The sequence below is a fragment of the Saccopteryx leptura genome, chromosome 6, assembly GCF_036850995.1.
Source record: "Saccopteryx leptura isolate mSacLep1 chromosome 6, mSacLep1_pri_phased_curated, whole genome shotgun sequence".
Taxonomy (NCBI): Eukaryota; Metazoa; Chordata; class Mammalia; order Chiroptera; family Emballonuridae; genus Saccopteryx; species Saccopteryx leptura.
Genome location: NC_089508.1, coordinates 59,934,018 through 59,951,758, shown reverse-complemented (window position 1 = coordinate 59,951,758; position 17,741 = coordinate 59,934,018). Strand labels below are relative to the sequence as shown.

Below are 17,741 nucleotides of genomic sequence, written 5' to 3'. Positions count from 1 at the left end.
GGGGGCGCAGCCGGCCGGCTCCCGCGCCAACGTGCCGGCCATCCGCGACCCGGCCGGTGGGACCAGAGGGGCACAGGCGGCTGCCCCATCTTCCCCGCAGGAAGAAAGGGACCCTCTCCGAGGGCCGTGCCCCGGAACACACATCTCCCCATGCTCTGGCTTCCGACAGCTGGCAGCCATCGCAACCCTGCCATAAAAAGTTTCGCGGCGCTGAAAGCGACTTGAAAGAAAAGTTTTCCTTGGCCCCTCGCTCCCTCTCCCCCAGCCCCGGGTGAAGGTAGGCAGCAGGAAATAAGCTCGCGACGTGCCGACTCCGGCGTCCACCTTCTCCACCCTTGGCCTGGGCAGCGAGCCCAAGGTGGATGCCCAGCGCCGGGGCTTCCTGCCCCAGCCCAGGGTCAGGCGTCCTGAGACGCTGCGCGGCCAACTCACCATAGTGACTCGCGCCGCGGTTGAGCCTCTGCCGGGTCCGGCTGCCGGGGTGCTGGGGCTGCTGGAACGTAGTCTCCTAGGCGAACTTCAAAAGTTGGTTCCCTTCGCCAAAAACGGGCTCTCGACACCCAAGCACTCACAGGAGCCAATGGGAACCCTGGGGGGACTCCATCCAGGCGGGATCGGTGGTTCTAGGTGAGGGCGACAGGGAGGCTACTTAACAGGCTGGGCGTATGCTGCCGAGGGCAGGGGTCCACTCAGACCAGGCGCTCGCCGCCCGCCTAGAAGAGTCCGATGCTCTCAGCGCGTCTACCTAGCTGCCCTGCCTCGCTCCTCTTTCTTCGGCCACTTACTCCGTACTCCTCTGGCTGAGCCTCCAGTCGGGCTGGGCAATCTGTCCATAAATGGAGAATTCAGTTCAGGCCTGACCAATCAGGGTTTGTTTTCACAGCGTCACTCCTTAGGGAAACCGTAGTAGCCAACAAGCTTGGAGCTGTTGGAGTTTCCAAAGACCTCTGGATCCTGTAGTCCTCCTCCACGCCAGCCACCGAACAGCGCTGCTTACCCAGCTCGCTCCCGGTAACTGTCAGAAGGAAAACTGTGAAAGAGAGGTAAACCTCTCACTACTTTTTTTTCTTTTCAACGCGAAAGTTAGAGTAGGTGTAGCTTCCAAGCTGAAATGGTATGTACTTTTTCCATAACTTTATTTTTACAAGGAAATATTTTATCAGCATAAAAGATCAGCGTCGTGGCAGCAACCCAAAGGAAATCCTTTTTCTTTCCAACGTCTGGATTGTGAGGAAAGTAAAAAATACCATTTCCCCCACCCCTCCTTTTACCTGCGTTTCCCTGGAAAACAAAGGAAGGCTTTTGGCAGGGGGTGGGGGTGGATGTTTTGATGAACCTGCACTTGCAGTGAGCAGAGGGAGGGGAGAGAGAAGTGGGGAGAAAGCACCATCCAACCTCAGTCCGCGCGTATCTGTTGAGAGCAATCAGAACTGTGAAAATACATTATTCCACCGTGAGGAGTTTCAAGAAATCAGGTAGACAGAATATTGGGTGGGGGAACGCAGAATCCTGAGATATAGGTAAGTTGTCTGAGTTTAGTATTTTAAGCGTTCGGGAAATAAACTTGGTGGGTCACAACAGGATTGTGCGCCTGGCGGCAGTGGTAAAATTTGAAAACTGCAAGGTACAGAAAAACTATGAAATGCAATGCTTTACTGACTACTTTAATAACCACGGTGGTGACCTATGGTGGCATAGTGGGTAAAATGTCTACTCGAAACTCTGAGGCCCTGGGCTTGCCTGGTCAAGGCACATATGGGAGTTGATGTTTCCCGCTTCTACCCCCTTCTCCGCCCCCCCCCATCTCTCTAAAATGAATAAATAAAGTCTTAAAAAAAAGTTTAAAAAGGCCTGACCTATGGTGGCATAGTGGGTAAAGTGTTGACTGGAACACTGAGGTCGCTGGTTCAAAACCCTGGGTTTCCCTGGTCAAGGCACATGTGAGAGTAGATGCTTCCTGCTCCTCCTTCTGCCCTTCTCTCTCTCTCTCTTTCTTTCTCCCTTTCACCCCTCCTCTCTAGAATGAATAAATTTTAAAAATGTTTTAATTAAAAAAATAAAAAAGAATGACGGTGGTAGCCATTCACTGAAATATAGGGTCCTAAAATTGGAGTGGATATTTAAAATCCCCTTGTCTAGGCCCTGGCAGGGTAGCTCAGTTGATTAGAGCATCCTCCCTATATGTGCCAAGGTTGCAGATTTGATTTAGGGCCCATAGAAGAATCAACCGATGAATGCATAAATAAGTGGAACAACAAATCAATGTTTCTCTCTCTCCCCCCCCCCCTTCTTTTTTCTCTGAAACCAGTAAACAGAAAAAATCAAAATAATCTTGTCTAGAATGGAAAAACAAGTATATCCATATAATGGAATATTATTTAGCCATTAAAAAGGAAGGGACTGCAGACAAAGGCTACAACATAGATGAATCTTGAAAACATTCCATAAGAAAAGCCAGACACAGAACACTACATATTATATGATTCCAGTTATATGAAAGTAGAGAAGGAGGGAAATCTATGAAGATGAAGTAAATTAGTGGTTGCCAGGGGCTGGGAGGAGGGGAGAATAGGAGTAACTGCCACTGGGTATGCGTTTTCTTAGTAAGGCAATGAAAATATTCTGTAATTAGATAGTGGTGACAGTTATGCAACTTTGTGAGTATACTAAAACCCACTGAATTGTACATTTTAAAAGGGTGAATTTTATGGTATGTTAATTATATATGTATTTTAAAAATTGAAATAAAATCATGTTGACTAAGTTCTTGTAGTAATCGTGCACACAGTTAGGCAGTAGATATAATTGAATGCTTACTGTATAGTCAGAACGGCAACCTTAAGTACAATGGTCTCTGTCTGCCCCCACTGAGCTTATGATTTTAGAAGGAGTGAGAGAGAAGATAAATTTTTAAATGATAAATAATCACAGGAACAGTAAAAATATCATGAGAAGTGACAGTAGTTTTGAGTGAGGAATTGCCATATTTGGAGCTGTATGTAGTTTAGATTAGAAAATTCGTCTGGCAGTGGTCTGCAGTGTATACTGAAAAGGAAACAGCAGGACATCTATTGAGCACTTGTTATGTACTAGACCAGTGGCAGTCAACCTGATCCCTACCGCCCAACTAGTGGGCGTTCCAGCTTTCATGGTGGGCGGTAGCGGAGCAACCAAAGTATAAATAAAAAGATAGATTTAACTAGAGTAAGTTGTTTTATAAAGATTTATTCTGCCAAACTTAGAGAAAATCCAACGTAAAGTACTTGATAAGTAATTATTATTATGTGTTTTAACTTGCTGTAACTCTGCTTTATAAATTTTATAAAGTAAAGTTACTTCCCTACTTTATAAATCACCATTACTATGGAACCGGTGGGCGGTTAGAAAATTTTCCTACTAACAGAGATACAAAAGTAGGCGGTAGGTATAAAAAGGTTGACTACACCTGTACTAGACATTGCTAGGTACCTACAGACATGACCCACCAAATTCTCAGGTAAATCTGATTCCATGTGTCGGGGCACATCAGGTTTAGAATACAATCTGTCATTTTAAGTACTAATGACCAGAAGTTACCTAGAGGGAAACTTGAGTTTACTAACACAAGAACCACTACTTAACACGGTGCCCTAACCAACCCCCATCTAGTCCATGGTTAATCCTGGTTAGTAGTTAAATTGAGATGGATTTCAAGTGATACAGGCCAAGATGTTGTTTTCCCGAAGGTTAACCTATGAATATATTGAAACGCTGACAATCACTTAATCAATCAATAACCTATCAACCTTGGATTTATCTAAAACTACCTTGACACTATTTTTTAGTTGAGATTTTTTAAAATGCTTGCTTTTATTTGCCCTCGTAATCCCTTTCCAGTCTTGAGAGTTATTACCAACTCTTAAGCCCCGGCCAGATAGCTCAGTTGGTTAGAGCGTTGTCCCGGTACACAAAGATTGCCGGTTCCATCCCTGGTCAGGGCACATACAGAAACGGATCAATGTTTCTCTCTCCCTCTCTCTTCACCTTCCTCTCTCACTAAAATCAATAAATTAAAAAAAAAAAATTAAGAGGTATTACCAACACTAGTAGGTAGGACTTAAATAAAGATCTATGCTTGTACTTGTTTTTCATGACTTTGTGATAAAAATCCCTTTCCAGACTGAAATATAAATATATTAATTTTTATGTTTTAGGAGTACTTACTAGATTGTGAGATTCATCAACACATAGTCTTAAGTTTGAAATTTTGCCTTTCCTACTTAAGCTGTGAGATCTTAATTTTCTGAATTTCAGTTCCCTTATCTATAAGATAGATTGCTATCGATATGAAATGAAATTTATGTAAAGTTGGTTAACAGATATTTGTACCTTTTCCCCTTCACCTATACTATGTGTTCCTAGGTCCCTGGGTAAGATCAGACAGGCTTTGGCCCTCTGAATTTTATGCCAAGGGGTGGGGGGCTGTTTCTGTGTGCCGTTTCTTCAGAGAGAGTTCATAGTTTTCACCCAAATCTCAAAGATGCCATAAATGCCAAAACATTAGGACCCACAGCTCTGGATCAGATGCATTTTGCCTCTCTGAGTCTTTGTGTCCATCACTGTGTTTTTCTTGCAGGATAAGGATTAGTAAGTGATAGTATAAGGACAGAAGTTCAGCTTGGATTCTTAAAGCAGAACTCACTAATTCAGTCTGAACATAGAATATAATGTCTGATCTTTTGGTAGAACGTTCAATTTCATGAAGAATCCCTTTTAAGCCTACCTTGTTCCATTCCCATCTTAGGGAGGTGCATTGTCAGTTCTGGCAAGGGTGATAAGTGCTGGCGTATGCCTTTATCTCAGTGAAATAATTAACCGCACCCCTCTTGCATTCCCCAAAAGGCCCAGTTTGAGTGATAAATTATGGTCACCCTAGTTTGTGTTTTTTACCAAATTTACCCCCCCCCGAATCCTCACTCTTTAAAATGAAAGTTTTTCCAATTTTCTTCATTTACACTTATTTTTCAGAGGGCTCAGTAATATAATACCAGGTATTAACTCTTATTTGAGGTAATAATAGCAGTGAAGTGAAATCAGCCTTTAAAATTGTAAAATTCATTCTAGACACATGATGGAGCTAGTCAGATGAGACTTTATACATCTGTTGGTGTGATTAACTACATTTATCTACCTGGGGGAGGATGAAAAGGAAAAAAAGAAAAACTCAAGATGAATACAAAACACAATTTTCTGTATAAATCTACCAATGGAAAAAAATCACTGCTTATACATTTTGGAAAATAATCAGTAAGAAGACTATATAAAGCAAGGAAACTAGTTTCCATGTCGGTACCAAGAACATCAGAATGCATCACTAGGAATGATACCATTAAAGAAAAATTTGTTATTGGGGAAAGGAGGCCAGAAATCTTTAACAAGACACTCAAGAAAGACAGACCTGTATCACGTTAATGTGAAAAGACCCAGATAATCAGTTTCTACTGTCACAGTCATCATTTATTAGGTTCAGTAGGCATCACCTACTTAGCTAAGTGCTTACTGAACAATAGTTTATTTAATCTTCCACACACTCCTATTAACTTTTTTTTATTTAGATAAAGTAACTTGCCCAAGCTATTATTTAGCTATCATGCATCAAATCTCTACAATTCTTGATTCTGAAGCCCAAACTGTTACCTTCTAAGCAGTGACTCTGTAGTAGGAATGTGCATCAGAAGTAATTTTCCTGGCCTGACCTGTGGTGGCGCAGTGGATAAAGCGTCGACCTGGAAATGCTGAGGTCACCGGTTCGAAACACTGGGCTTGCCTGGTCAAGGCACATATGGGAGTTGATGCTTCCAGCTCCTTCCCACCTTCTCTCTCTGTCTCTCTTTCTCCATTTCTCTCTCCTCTCTAAAATGAATAAATAAAATAAAATTTTTTAAAAAAAGAAGTAATTTTTCCTACTGCAGGCCCAGTATGAATGGGAAAGCCTTGAAATTCTCTCCAAACCAGGGCTCCTGGAAAAATTCTCTCTCTCTCTTTTTTTTAGGTGTGAGGAGGGGAGATTGTGAGGCGGACTGCAGATTCCCAACTGGGATCCACCCGGCAACCCCATCAAAGGCCAATGCTAGAGTAGCAAGCTAATTTTAGTGCCTGAGGTGGATGCGCTCCAGTGGAGCTATTCTCAGCACCTGACACTCAACCCAATCAAGCCACTGGCTGCGGCAGGGGAAGAGGGAGAAAAGGGGGAGAGGGAGGAGTGGAGAAGCAGATGGTCGCCTCTCCTGTGTGCCCTGACCAGGATCAAGCCTGGGACATTCATATGCCTGGCCGATGCTCTATCAACTGAGCCAGCATCCAGGGCCAAATTTTTGGGGGGTTTTGTGGGACATAAGAATTACATTTGTGTAAAGAATTTAACTCAACTTTAAACATCTGTGTTCTTCACCTAATATGTTAATATTGTTTTGTAAAAAGGATATTGCCAAGAATTTTTAATGGTTAGGTACTGCCATATGATGCTGATTAATATAATTTTTTTGCTATAATGTAACAAATATTTTACTGAAATAAGAGAATTATTTTACCAAAATAAAGGAACAGAAAATGTTCAGCTTATTAAATACCTGTTTATATAACGCCTGGCCCGTGGTGGCTTGGTGGATAAAGCGCTGACCTAAAATGCTGAGGTCACTGGTTCGAAACCCTAGGCTTGCCCGGTCAAGGCACATACTACAAGCAACCAATGAACAACTAATGTAAAGCAACTATCTATGAGTGGATACTTCTTGCTTCCTCCCCTCCACTCTGTAAAATCAATAAACAAAGTCTTTAAAATAAATAAATACACGTTCATATACATTTATTCTTATATTTTCTCTGATTTAAGCCAATATTTTCTTTCTTCTAGTTTTAATTCAACTTTTTACATCCAGAAGCTAAGCCCTGGCTGTTCTGTTTTTAAATGACGAGATAGTGAGTAATACTGTTCGTGTTCCACGATCTATGCAGGAGCGAAGAGGTCTGCAGATGTCAGAATCTCCTGGGTCGTTCTGTGTCTGCACCCTGGCTGCTTTCTTCTTCCCCTGTCATCTTATGCTCTTTGATTGGACTTTGTGTGTTCTTGTAAGTCATTCTTAATTTTTACTGGAACAAGGCATACATAAATATATGCATTAAAAAAACTAAACAAACAAACAAATAACTGCATAAGCCTTACCTTATTAAAGTACCAAAACTTTTTTAACTTGAAGGAAATTTTTTCTGAGGTAAAAACTACATGCCTCATTGCCTTCTGAAAATATACTGAACATCAAGCAACCTTGTGCCTGAAGACTCAAAGTCATCAGTATCAATATCGATTACCTCATAGGCCTGTCCTGAGCTGAGGTCCTGGGGATTATTGAGTGAAATGACTGTTTGCCATTATACTGCATGGCCCTGGACCTCTGTGTTTGTGTACTTCTGTCTTTTTTTGGTTTGGGGCAGTTTTGTTCTTGTTTTTTAAAGTTTATATCCTCCAGCCTGACCAGGCGGTGGCGCAGTGGATAGAGTGTTGGACTGGGATGCGGAAGACCCAGGTTCGAAACCCCGAGGTCACCAGCTTGAGTACGGGCTCATCTGGTTTGAGCAAAGCTCACTAGCTTGGACCCAAGGTCACTGGCTCAAGCAAGGGGTTACTCGGTCTGCTGTAGCCCACCCACCCCCCCCCGCCCAGGTCAAGGCACATATGAAAAAGCAATCAATGAACAACTAAGGTGTCACTACGAAAAACTAATGATTGATGCTTCTCATCTCTCTCCGTTCTTGTCTGTCTGTCCCTATCTATCCCTCTCTCTGACTCTCTGTCTCTGTAAAAAAAAAAAAAAAAAAGTTTATATCCTCCACTGTCAGAGGCTTTTTGTTCTCTTGCTATCTGCTGTTGCAATTTTATCTCTTTTAGTAACAAGGAATAAGTAAGTAGCTAAGTAAGTAAATAAATAATAAATAAATAAAAAGGCACCTGGGTTGCTTCATGATAAAAAAATTTTAAAAGGCTATGTGCCTAGCCAGATCAGGTGGTGACGTAGTGGATAAAGCGTTGGACTGAGTTGTGGAGGACCTAGGTTCAAAACCTCAAGGTCGCCAGCTTGAGTGCGGGCTTATCCGGCTTGACCGTGAGCTCACCAGCTTGAGCAAGGGGTTGCTGGCTTGAGCGTGGGATCATAGACATGACCCCATGATCACTGGCTTGAGCACAGTGGTCACTGTCTTGAAGCCCAAGGTCGCTGGCTTGAGCAAGGGGTCACTCGCTCCGCTGCAGTCCCCCACCCCCATCAAGGCACATATGAGAAAGCAATCAATGAACAAGTAAGGAGACTAAGGAGCCACACGAAGAAATGATGCTTCTCATCTGTCTCTCTTCCTGTCTGTCCCTATCTGTACTTCTCTCTGTCTCTGTCACAAAAAAAAAAAGAAAAAAAAGTCTTATGTGCCCAGGAGCTCAGGGAAAGCAAAACATGGTAGGGTTGCACCAGCTCTCTGCCCTTTTCTGGATTCCTGGCTTCTCTGCATGAATAGATATTCTCTGTCTCTTCACGCTTCTCCCATGTACTCAGTGGCCCCTCCTCCCATAATTTCAGCTTGCAGTGTCTTTAGTTGGTCAGCATCCTTACTCAGGCCCCAAACTACCTTCCAAAAATGCTGTTCACAGTTCACTGGAAACTTGCCTGTAGGTTTCTTGACTCAAGTTCTAGAGAGAGAAAGGGAGGGAGGGAGAGAAAGAAAGAGAGAACCTGACTCACCTAGTCCAAGCTTGCAAACCACACCACCCAGGTCGCAGGTCACTTGAAAGCCTGTGGAAGGCTGTGCTTGAATCAGGTGTGTACAGTTGCATTCCAAGCAAGTGTTGTCACAGGCTTGATGCCTTAAAGCTACTGCCTCATTAAAAAGAGATGGTGACTAGGGACAGAATCTCTGAGGAGGGACATGGTAGACACTCCAAATTCGGGCCACTCAGCAGTTTGCCAACGGCATCAGTTTAGCGCCCTGTTTACATGCAGTTGTCTCGGTGAGGCCACGAGGGCAATTCCATTCCCCTCTTCTACAGAAAAAAAAGAGATGGGTCTTGCAACAATAGCTGTCATTTCAACTTTATCAACGTATACCTACAAACACAAGTGTATTTATATATTAAAGATGTGACCTATGTTTTGCTTTTTCATCATGCACTTACATATGTGTGTTTATATAAGCCTATAAATATTCATATATACACATAGGTGTGTGTGTGTGTGTTGAAGATGACATATTTTCCAAGATACTGCTACAAATACTTGGGGAGAGTTACTCTTTTTTAATAAACTTTATTTCTTAGAGCAAGTTTTTGATTCAGAGCAAAATTGTGGGAAAAGAACAGAGATTTCCCATATACCTCCTGCCGCCATGAATGCATAGACTGCCCCATTATCCATCAACAGAGGGGTTTATTTGACAAAAGTGTTCCTTGGTGTTGGTTTTCTCTGTGTTGGTAGCATGGTGTTCAAAACGTGCCTGTCTCACTCTCCACCACAACACACGTTTGCTGGGCACTGTTGTAGGCACTCGCATCTTTCCATGGACATCATATACAACATTGTTCCTGAAAATACACACCAGTGTCAGATGTATTAAATTCAAAAACAGATTTATGTTTTTTAAGGAGACGCTTTTATTTTTAGAGAGGTAAAATAGCGTAGTATAAAACTCTTAATTGTGCCTTTTTTCTTAGATATAGTCTGAAGCTATAATTCCCGAATTTAGTAGATGTTCTTTCAATTTGGGCTTCTCCATCCCAACAGAGCAGAGCTGACCATCTAACATCTAAAAGGGAGCTTTATGATTTGGGTCAGTCTGTTTACCCCTCTATGAATCGTGGATTGTTTTCCTTATCTGTAAAAACGGAGATAATGATAATGCCTCCACTGTTTATTTCTTGCATAATATTTGTGAGGATTTGGTAAATTAGATCCTCTAAAGTGATTAGAATAGTGACTGATGCAGAGCTCAATCAATATAAGTTGTCATTATTGAGGCGAAAGATTCAGCACCTTCCGCCACCTAATGATCTCCTTCTTCGTCTCTCTTATTCTAAGTTTATGAGAACTACACTTCTGGTTACTGGTGTTTGCATTTATGTTTTCCCCATATTTCATTAATCTTGATAAAGCAACAAGGCTAAGTGCAATTTATTTGGAACCTAGTTGAATAAATGCTGAGAGGCTGACAAGAATGGAACTGAGCTGGGAGCTGAGCTAACAGGAAGTGTGCCCATGAGATCAATAAAATGTTTCTTTGTTATCTGGCTTTTTGCCTGACGCTGTATCAGAGAGATGGTTCAGGTGCATTAATGTGTAATGTCCTTATCTGTACAAAAGTCAATGTACAGCCTGGCCTATGGTGGTGCAGCGAATAAAACATTGACCTGGAAACGCCAAGCTCACTGGTTCAAAACCCTGGCCTTACCCGGTCAAGGCACATACTGGAGTTGATGCTTCCTGCACCTCCCCCTTTCTCTTTCTCTTCTCTCTCTCCCCCCTCTCTAAAATGAATAAATAAAAAAAATCTTAAAAAAATACCACCAAATAATTTAAAAAAGAAAAAAGTGAATGTACAAAGGTCAAGGGCACCAGGAGATGGTCTCTCCCTTTCACTATATGAAATTTCTGGAAATCCCAAAACACAGTCACAGGTGACAAAGTTGTGACAGTTTCCCATAGGAGGATACTTTGATAAGGAATTTAATATTTGGCCAAAATGTGATTCTAAAAGCAGCTGTGACATTTATAAGCTTCTCTAACTTAAGTATAGTTTTGCTCCAAATGAAATAAAATGGATATAAATGTGCACTTATATAAGTGACCTCAGTGGATTAAAAAGTGCACTAGAGCAGCCCTGGCCGGTGGCCCAGGGGATAGAGCATTGTTCCAGAGTGCCAAGGTCACTGGCTGGATGCTGAGGGCATCAGCTCGATACTGAGGGTGCCAGCTTAATTAACCATAAGGTCACCAGTTTGAGCCCCAGTCAGGGCACATATGAGAAGCAATCAATAGTATATCTAAATGAAACAATGAGTTGATGCTTCTCTCTCTCTCTTTCTCTTTCTCTTTCTCCATTACCTTCTTTCTCTTTCTCTTTCCTTCCTTCTCGCTCAAAAAAAGTGCACTATAGCACATAAAAATACCAGCATACAGCTATTACAAACCTTATCTCTATAAATTTGCTCTAAGATGGTATCCCAGCTCCAGTAACTATTACTTAAATATAACTTAAAAATCTCATTAAGAGATTTTTTCTTAATTTCTATTAAGTTTAAAAATTGGGAGTGGGTATGAGAGTGGTGGTGGTGGTGGGGGGCAATGCTTAGGATTAATTTATAAAGAAATAGAAGTAAAATTATTTTCTTCATAAATTTCCCTATACAGTATTTAAAACCATTCCTCAAGGCACCTGGCAGGGGAAAAAAACAATCAAAATAAGAAGTGATTGCCTGACCTGTGGTGGCGCAGTGGATAAAGCGTCGACCTGGAAATGCTGAAGTCTCCAGTTCGAAACCCCTGACTTGCCTGGTCAAGGCGCATATGGGAGTTGATGCTTCCTGCTCCTCCCCCCTTCTCTCTCCCTCTCTCCTCTCTCTCTAAAAATGAATAAATAAAATCTAAAAAATATTAAAATAAATAAAGTAATTGAATAGATAAATAAAAGCCAATAGAAAAGTAACTAGACTTCCAATTGTTTTTTTGAAGTACATTACCATTTGTTTAAAATCACAAAAGAAATAGGTACGGTACTCCTTGTTATAAAATAAAGCTTACCAATTTAGAGTTTATAAAATAAAAAGTGAAAGTCTACTGCATACACTCTCTCCTACAAGATTTTATTATTTTATGTTTATTTTCATTGATTCTAGAGGGAGAAGAAGGGAGAGAATGAGAGAGAAACATCGATCTGTTTCTGTATGTGCCCGGATTGGGGATTGAACCAGTCACCTCTGCGCTTCAGAATGACACTCTAACCAAGATTTTTTTTGTTTTGTTTTGTTTTGTTTTAAATCTGGTAAATTGGAATGATTCATCATCAGGTCAGCAGTTGGGGACTGGTCATGGGCAGGGGAAAGGAGGGGAGGCAGGAGAGACAAGGCTCTTGTTGGGCATACAGACATGATACCCAGGGCCCTGCCCACAATGGCAACAGGAAGGATGGAGTAGGGCTGGGAAGGGAGACAGTAGGTGTTAGGGGTGGGTGGGGTGGTCAGATGGGGCTGCCTGGCTCTCACTTCTTGTTTTTGAGCTGATTGGCCAGCCAGTCCAGGCCTTCGTACAGCCCGTCCCCACTGGTGGCACAGGTAGCCTGAATGTACCAGTTGCGATGACGCAGGGAATGCAGGCCCAGCTTGTCTGTGATCTCAGCAGCATTCATAGCATTCGGCAAATCCTGTTTGTTCGCAAAGACAAGGAGCACAGCATCCCGGAGCTCATCTTCTGCCAGCATCCTCATCAGCTCCTCCCGGGCCTCATTTACTCGCTCTCGATCATTGCTGTCGACCACAAATATCAACCCTTGGGTGTTCTGGAAGTAATGTCTCCAGAGAGGCCGAATCTTGTCCTGACCACCCACATCCCAAACTGTGAAGCTGATGTTCTTGTACTCCACTGTCTCCACGTTGAACCCAATGGTAGGGATTGTGGTGACAATCTCCCCCAGTTTCAGCTTATACAGGATCGTGGTCTTTCCCGCGGCATCCAGGCCCACCATCAGGATGCGCATCTCCTTCTTCCCAATCAGGCTCTTGAGAAGATTTCCAAAGATATTACCCATGATCACACCAGCTGCTTTCTGAAGACAGTAGGGGCCAAGTGGGGACAGTGGCAGTCTGGTTTTGGCCTGGTCCTTGGGATGGAGGACTTGATCCTCAAACACTGGTGTAAGCAATGGCTCCATTTTCTGTTCCGGGAATCCTGGTACTTCCTGTTCCGGCTTCCAAGCTCCGCCGCTGCGGCCGCCGCTTCCGCCCCCGCAGGTTCCGCTCGGCTCTCGCTCAGGTCCCTCGGGCTCCCTCAGCCGATCTGCTCCCCTGGCCCAGCTCCCCGATTGCCTTCTTCCTTCCTTCTACCTCTAACCAAGATTTTTATATGTGAAGAAATGGTGAATCTGTTGTAGAAAATGAGAAAGACTTGTTCAGTTGCAGCTAACAGAGGACACGGGGAGGCTCTGTCAGAGACGGGTTGAACCTCAGAGGAGACGGAAGGTCTGATACTGTCTATGCCTTTGGCAGTTTTTATCTAGTTGTCTTCTTGCTGCTTTTGATGCCAAATGACTCCTTTCTGAATTTCTCTCCCTCCTTATCTCTCTGTTGGCAAGGATGTGGGGAAACAGGTTTCTTCTATCTCTTTGGTGGGCCATGACTAGGTAAAAGCTTTATGGAAAGCAATTTGACACCTTCTACAATAGCAACATTACAGCATTGTGCAGTGTCTGACCCAGCCATTCTGCCTTTGGGAATTAATTTATCTAAGATGTAGACGCACATTAATACAAATTAACATATGTCTGCAAAGCATCATTGGCATAGAAAAAGATTGGAAACAACCCAAATGTTTATCACTAGTAGAACTGGTTAAATATACTAGGAGACAACGTGAAATCGTTTATTTTTACATTTTTAAAGAGCTTTTAAAACAGAATGAGGAATTTCTCTCTGAACTGAGATGGAAAGAATTTTGTGATGTCTGATAAGTTAAAATTAAAAGAGCAAAGTACAAATGTTCTGGCAGCACATGTACTGAAACTGGAACGATACAGAGAAGATTAGCACGACCCCTGTGCAAGGATGACACGCAAACTTGTGAAACGTTCCATATTTTCTTTTCAAAAGCAAAGTACAGAATAGTATGTATATCAAGCAATAGTATATATGTGAAGCAATAGTTTATCAACGATAGTAGGTAGATGAAGCTATCTTTTATGTAAGGAAATAGGGACAGGGAAACAATAGATTAGTATTTATGTTTACATGAAGGTATTTTGGAAGAGACTCAAAGAAACTCAAACACAAGTAGTGTTTGTGAGATGTGGGAGCAGGGGCAGGAACAAGACTTCTGCAGACTGGATGTGTTTTATATGCTAGATTTTTGAACCATGGTCAACATATTACTCAGAAACATCTAAAAATATTGTAATCAAGCAGAACGCATTGTTACATATGACAGAATAAAACAAAGGCTAAATAGGGGTCATGGAAGCAAAGATTTGAAAGCATAAAGGAGGGCTTCTTGGAGTGGTGGCATGTGAGCTAGGTGGCCTTAAAGATCAATTTAGAAAGGTGCAAAATTAACATAGAATATTCTAGGTATTAGGATCTGCATAAGCAACAGCCCAGAGGTTTGAAAGCTTATCTGAGTTGACTAGAAATGCTTCTACCTGGGCCACTTTGGAAAATAATGAGCTGAGATTCTACTTTTATGTCTTTGGTACTGTGGCAAAATGAATTTGGTTCCTTAGTCTTCGCTCAGTGTAAAATGTTATTTCCACTGCATTGTCTAGACTGTTGTTATTCCATCAGATTTCATCCATTACTCATCTTTGAGAAAAGTCACCGAGTAAACGTCAAGTTATCTATGCCATGAAAATTGAATCCTAATCCATTTTAGGACAGGACTGAGCAGAAAATTCAAATGATTAAACCTGACTTTTTTTTTTTTTACCTCTTTAACCTTAGAAATAGGTCTAATAGGACTAAGGACTCAGGTTTTTGAAATAATTTATTTAAGCACTGAAGTCATTGTAATAGGTGCTTTAGTTATGTTTCTTATCTTTACATCTCCTGATTTATATCTTGTTACCTTTCCACTGAACAAGAGAAGAGTAGCTGAATATTAGATGATTCCTGATGACAGAATAAAGAAACATCAACTTGGTTTTTACAAACCCCATGAAGTTGCTCAATAACCCTAAAATGACTCATTTTAGTACTTTTTAAAAAATCACATTAATCCTGTTGCTTTGAAAAAAAAATGCTTTAGGGATGTGGATTCAATTATTTTAAAATCAATCTTCTTCTCTCTCTCTCTCTCTCTCTCTCTCACACACACACACACACACACACACACACACACACACACACACTGATACACAGCCGTCACCTCTACAAAGAACAAAAAGAGGCTTGAGGAAATAACAAATGTTTACATTGGTGGGATTCTGATGGTGGTGCAATGGATGATTTTTCTTGTCCTTTTAATTTTTTTTTTATATCTCCCAAGTTCTAGTTAATGAACATGAACTACTTTTCTAGTAAAAACAGAAAAGCAAAATAACCAAAGCACGTGTTTAAGAGCAGAGTTTGGGGAACCAAGGCCAAGCATGCAGCTTAATTCTCTCTCAGTTCCTGTAGGGCCAGGGGCCACACCATCCTGGTCATTCCCATGCAGGTTCTCATTGAATTCGGGCAGAGGGTAAAGAAACAGTGGAGCCTGAGCATGGTGGGCCACTCTGTTTACTGATGTCTCTCCAAGACAGGCAAGCCACAACAAAAGCCAAGGGAAAAGCAGGTTTCCCGTGGAGGTCAAGGGATCGGGGAGGAAAAAAGAAATCCTACTGCACCCCTCAATGGTGTGGGCAGAATCGCTCTTCGGTTCTTTCTGCAAACATGGCTTCTTACTCTTCTCTGTCTCTTCTTCTTCTTCTCTATCTTTTCAAAACTTTCTGGCGCAAAAACCTCTCCTCCAGCAAACATTAGCAAAACAATAGCCCTTCCCAAGCAAGAAGGTAATTTGCAATTTTACGGACCACATATACCTGGTACTGCCCAGCCCCCAACGCAAACTGTAAGCTAGCAGACATAAAAAGTATATTTTACAAACTTATTTGACCAACCATTCCTCTTCTAGGTAGCCCTTCTGCGGCCCTTGTCTCAGTCTCAGACGTTTGATTATCTGTTTTGAAGCCTTCACACAGTCCTCTCTGAGAAAAAGAAACGGATGCCTGATATTTTTTTTACGTAGTTAAGCCAGATGTACCTGGGCCCGTTGTAGCTCTTACTGTCACTCCAAGGCCATCTTCAGACCAGACTCAGCACTTGTCCCATCCCTCAGTCACCCTCCTCCAAAACAAACAGATCCAAATCTATAAGCATTCTCGAATACTGTAGATAGAGTTCACTGAGTTTTCGTTGGAAAAGTTAGGCAAGTTCTTCATAAGACATAGTAAAATTTCTCCCAAAATACCTGTATACATGTCTGCTTTATTCAAAGTCCATCTCCTAGCAGCCGCTTCATCCCCTTTTTGCCCAAATTGCCTGCTAGGGACTCTTGTGCCTGACATCGCCCCCTTCTTCCTCAGCAGGCACAAGCCACCCAGTGAAAAGGAAGTCAGATGTCAGCCAGATGTGAACCACCTCATCTTTCTCAGGCATGTCTCCAAGGTTCACAGTTCAATTGAATTAAGTTTGATGGTTCCTGGTGTGATAAGGTGCCAAGGAACTGTAAAACTTAGTATTAGCAATGCCATTTTAAAGAGGAAAAGTCAGGCCTCTTACCCCCTCCTCTCTGTGGAGAAAGGAAAAGAGAAGAATGAGGAGCTTCCTGGCTTACAAGGACAACTGGGTCATCTAGTCATAGTTTAGCTGATTCTTAGAATTCTCTGAAAGAGTGCCTGGGGCCACTTGCCACACAGAGCAAAGAAGATAGAACTTATCTGTAAACCTTAGGAAACAATGTTTATGTACTTAATCAAGAATTCCTATACTCGGACTCACACTAAACTCATGAGAGTGACGTGTACCTCTAGACAAAGGAATCACGAGCCCACTCCCCTTACTTGAAAAACCTGTATTCTGTAACATTTTATATGCTTTCTAATAATCATCCTTCTGAAATTTTTTATATGTATAAAACTTGTAAACTAAGCAAGCGGGGACTGACTTACTAAGTTTCTTAATAAGCTAGCCCCAACACTCTTAACAAAAGTAATTTCATCTAGCTTCTCTCCTTATCCTAGATTAAACATTTCATCTACCACTACTGTGGTGACAGGGATAGGTAGTAGAGCCTAGAACAGGGGTAGTCAACCCTTTTATACCTACCTATAAAATTTATAAAGCAGGGTTAAAGCAAGTTAAAGCATATAATAATATTACTTACCAAGTACTTTATGTTGGATTTTTGCTAAGTTTGGCAGAATAAATCTTTATGAAACAACTTACTATAGTTAAATCTATCTTTTTATTTCTACTTTGGTTGCTCCGCTACCGCCCACCATGAAAGCTGGAATGTCCAACTAGTGGGCGGTAGGGACCAGGTTGACTACCACTGTCCTAGAAGATTTGGGAATGTCTTTGATATGTAAAATATTTATCACTGCTGTGTTATCTTGTGGTCTTGATGTCTGGGAATGTTTTTCCTTTTAATAGATCCTATAGATAAATGTTGTAAGCTTATCAGTAAATGACTTTTGTACTGTGCCCTCCCTCTTTTTCCCCCCAACCAGTACGTGATCATGTCTATATAACCAGCCTCAGAGCTAGATTCTGAGCTGCACGATTTGGGTTAGCTATATCCCATGTATGTCGCCAGCTTAATATGAATAAAAGCTCCTCATAAAATTTCTTCTGTAACCTGCCTTGGTGTCTCTATGTAACCCAGGGATTAAAGTACACTCACTACTTTACAACACTGGAAGCCAGATGAAACTTATCTTCTGTTTAATACCCTAAGCAATGTGAACATGGAAACTAGTATGGGGTT

At 41.8% G+C, this 17,741-nt stretch overlaps 2 protein-coding genes and 1 non-coding gene across 3 annotated transcripts in view; 1 reads left to right on the top strand and 2 right to left on the bottom strand.

Moving 5' to 3' along the window:
* MYO1E (myosin IE) overlaps positions 1–829 on the bottom strand; it is a 243,090-nt gene extending 242,261 nt beyond the window's left edge. The window contains exon 1 of the mRNA XM_066341498.1: positions 433–829. Within this exon, the coding sequence (XP_066197595.1) occupies positions 433–435 (3 nt within the window). The 5' untranslated portion in view covers positions 436–829. The remainder of the gene's footprint in view (positions 1–432) is intronic.
* An 11,210-nt stretch (positions 830–12,039) lies between these two features.
* On the bottom strand, positions 12,040–12,928 carry LOC136407886 (ADP-ribosylation factor 3). The gene has a single exon (XM_066388490.1). The coding sequence runs from the start codon at positions 12,814–12,816 to the stop codon at positions 12,271–12,273; it is 546 nt and encodes a 181-aa protein (XP_066244587.1). The 5' UTR covers positions 12,817–12,928; the 3' UTR covers positions 12,040–12,270.
* An 832-nt stretch (positions 12,929–13,760) lies between these two features.
* LOC136377787 (U6 spliceosomal RNA) lies at positions 13,761–13,863 on the top strand. Its single transcript, XR_010746417.1, has one exon. It is a non-coding gene; the product is annotated as a U6 spliceosomal RNA (small nuclear RNA).
* The last annotated feature ends 3,878 nt before the right edge of the window (positions 13,864–17,741 follow it).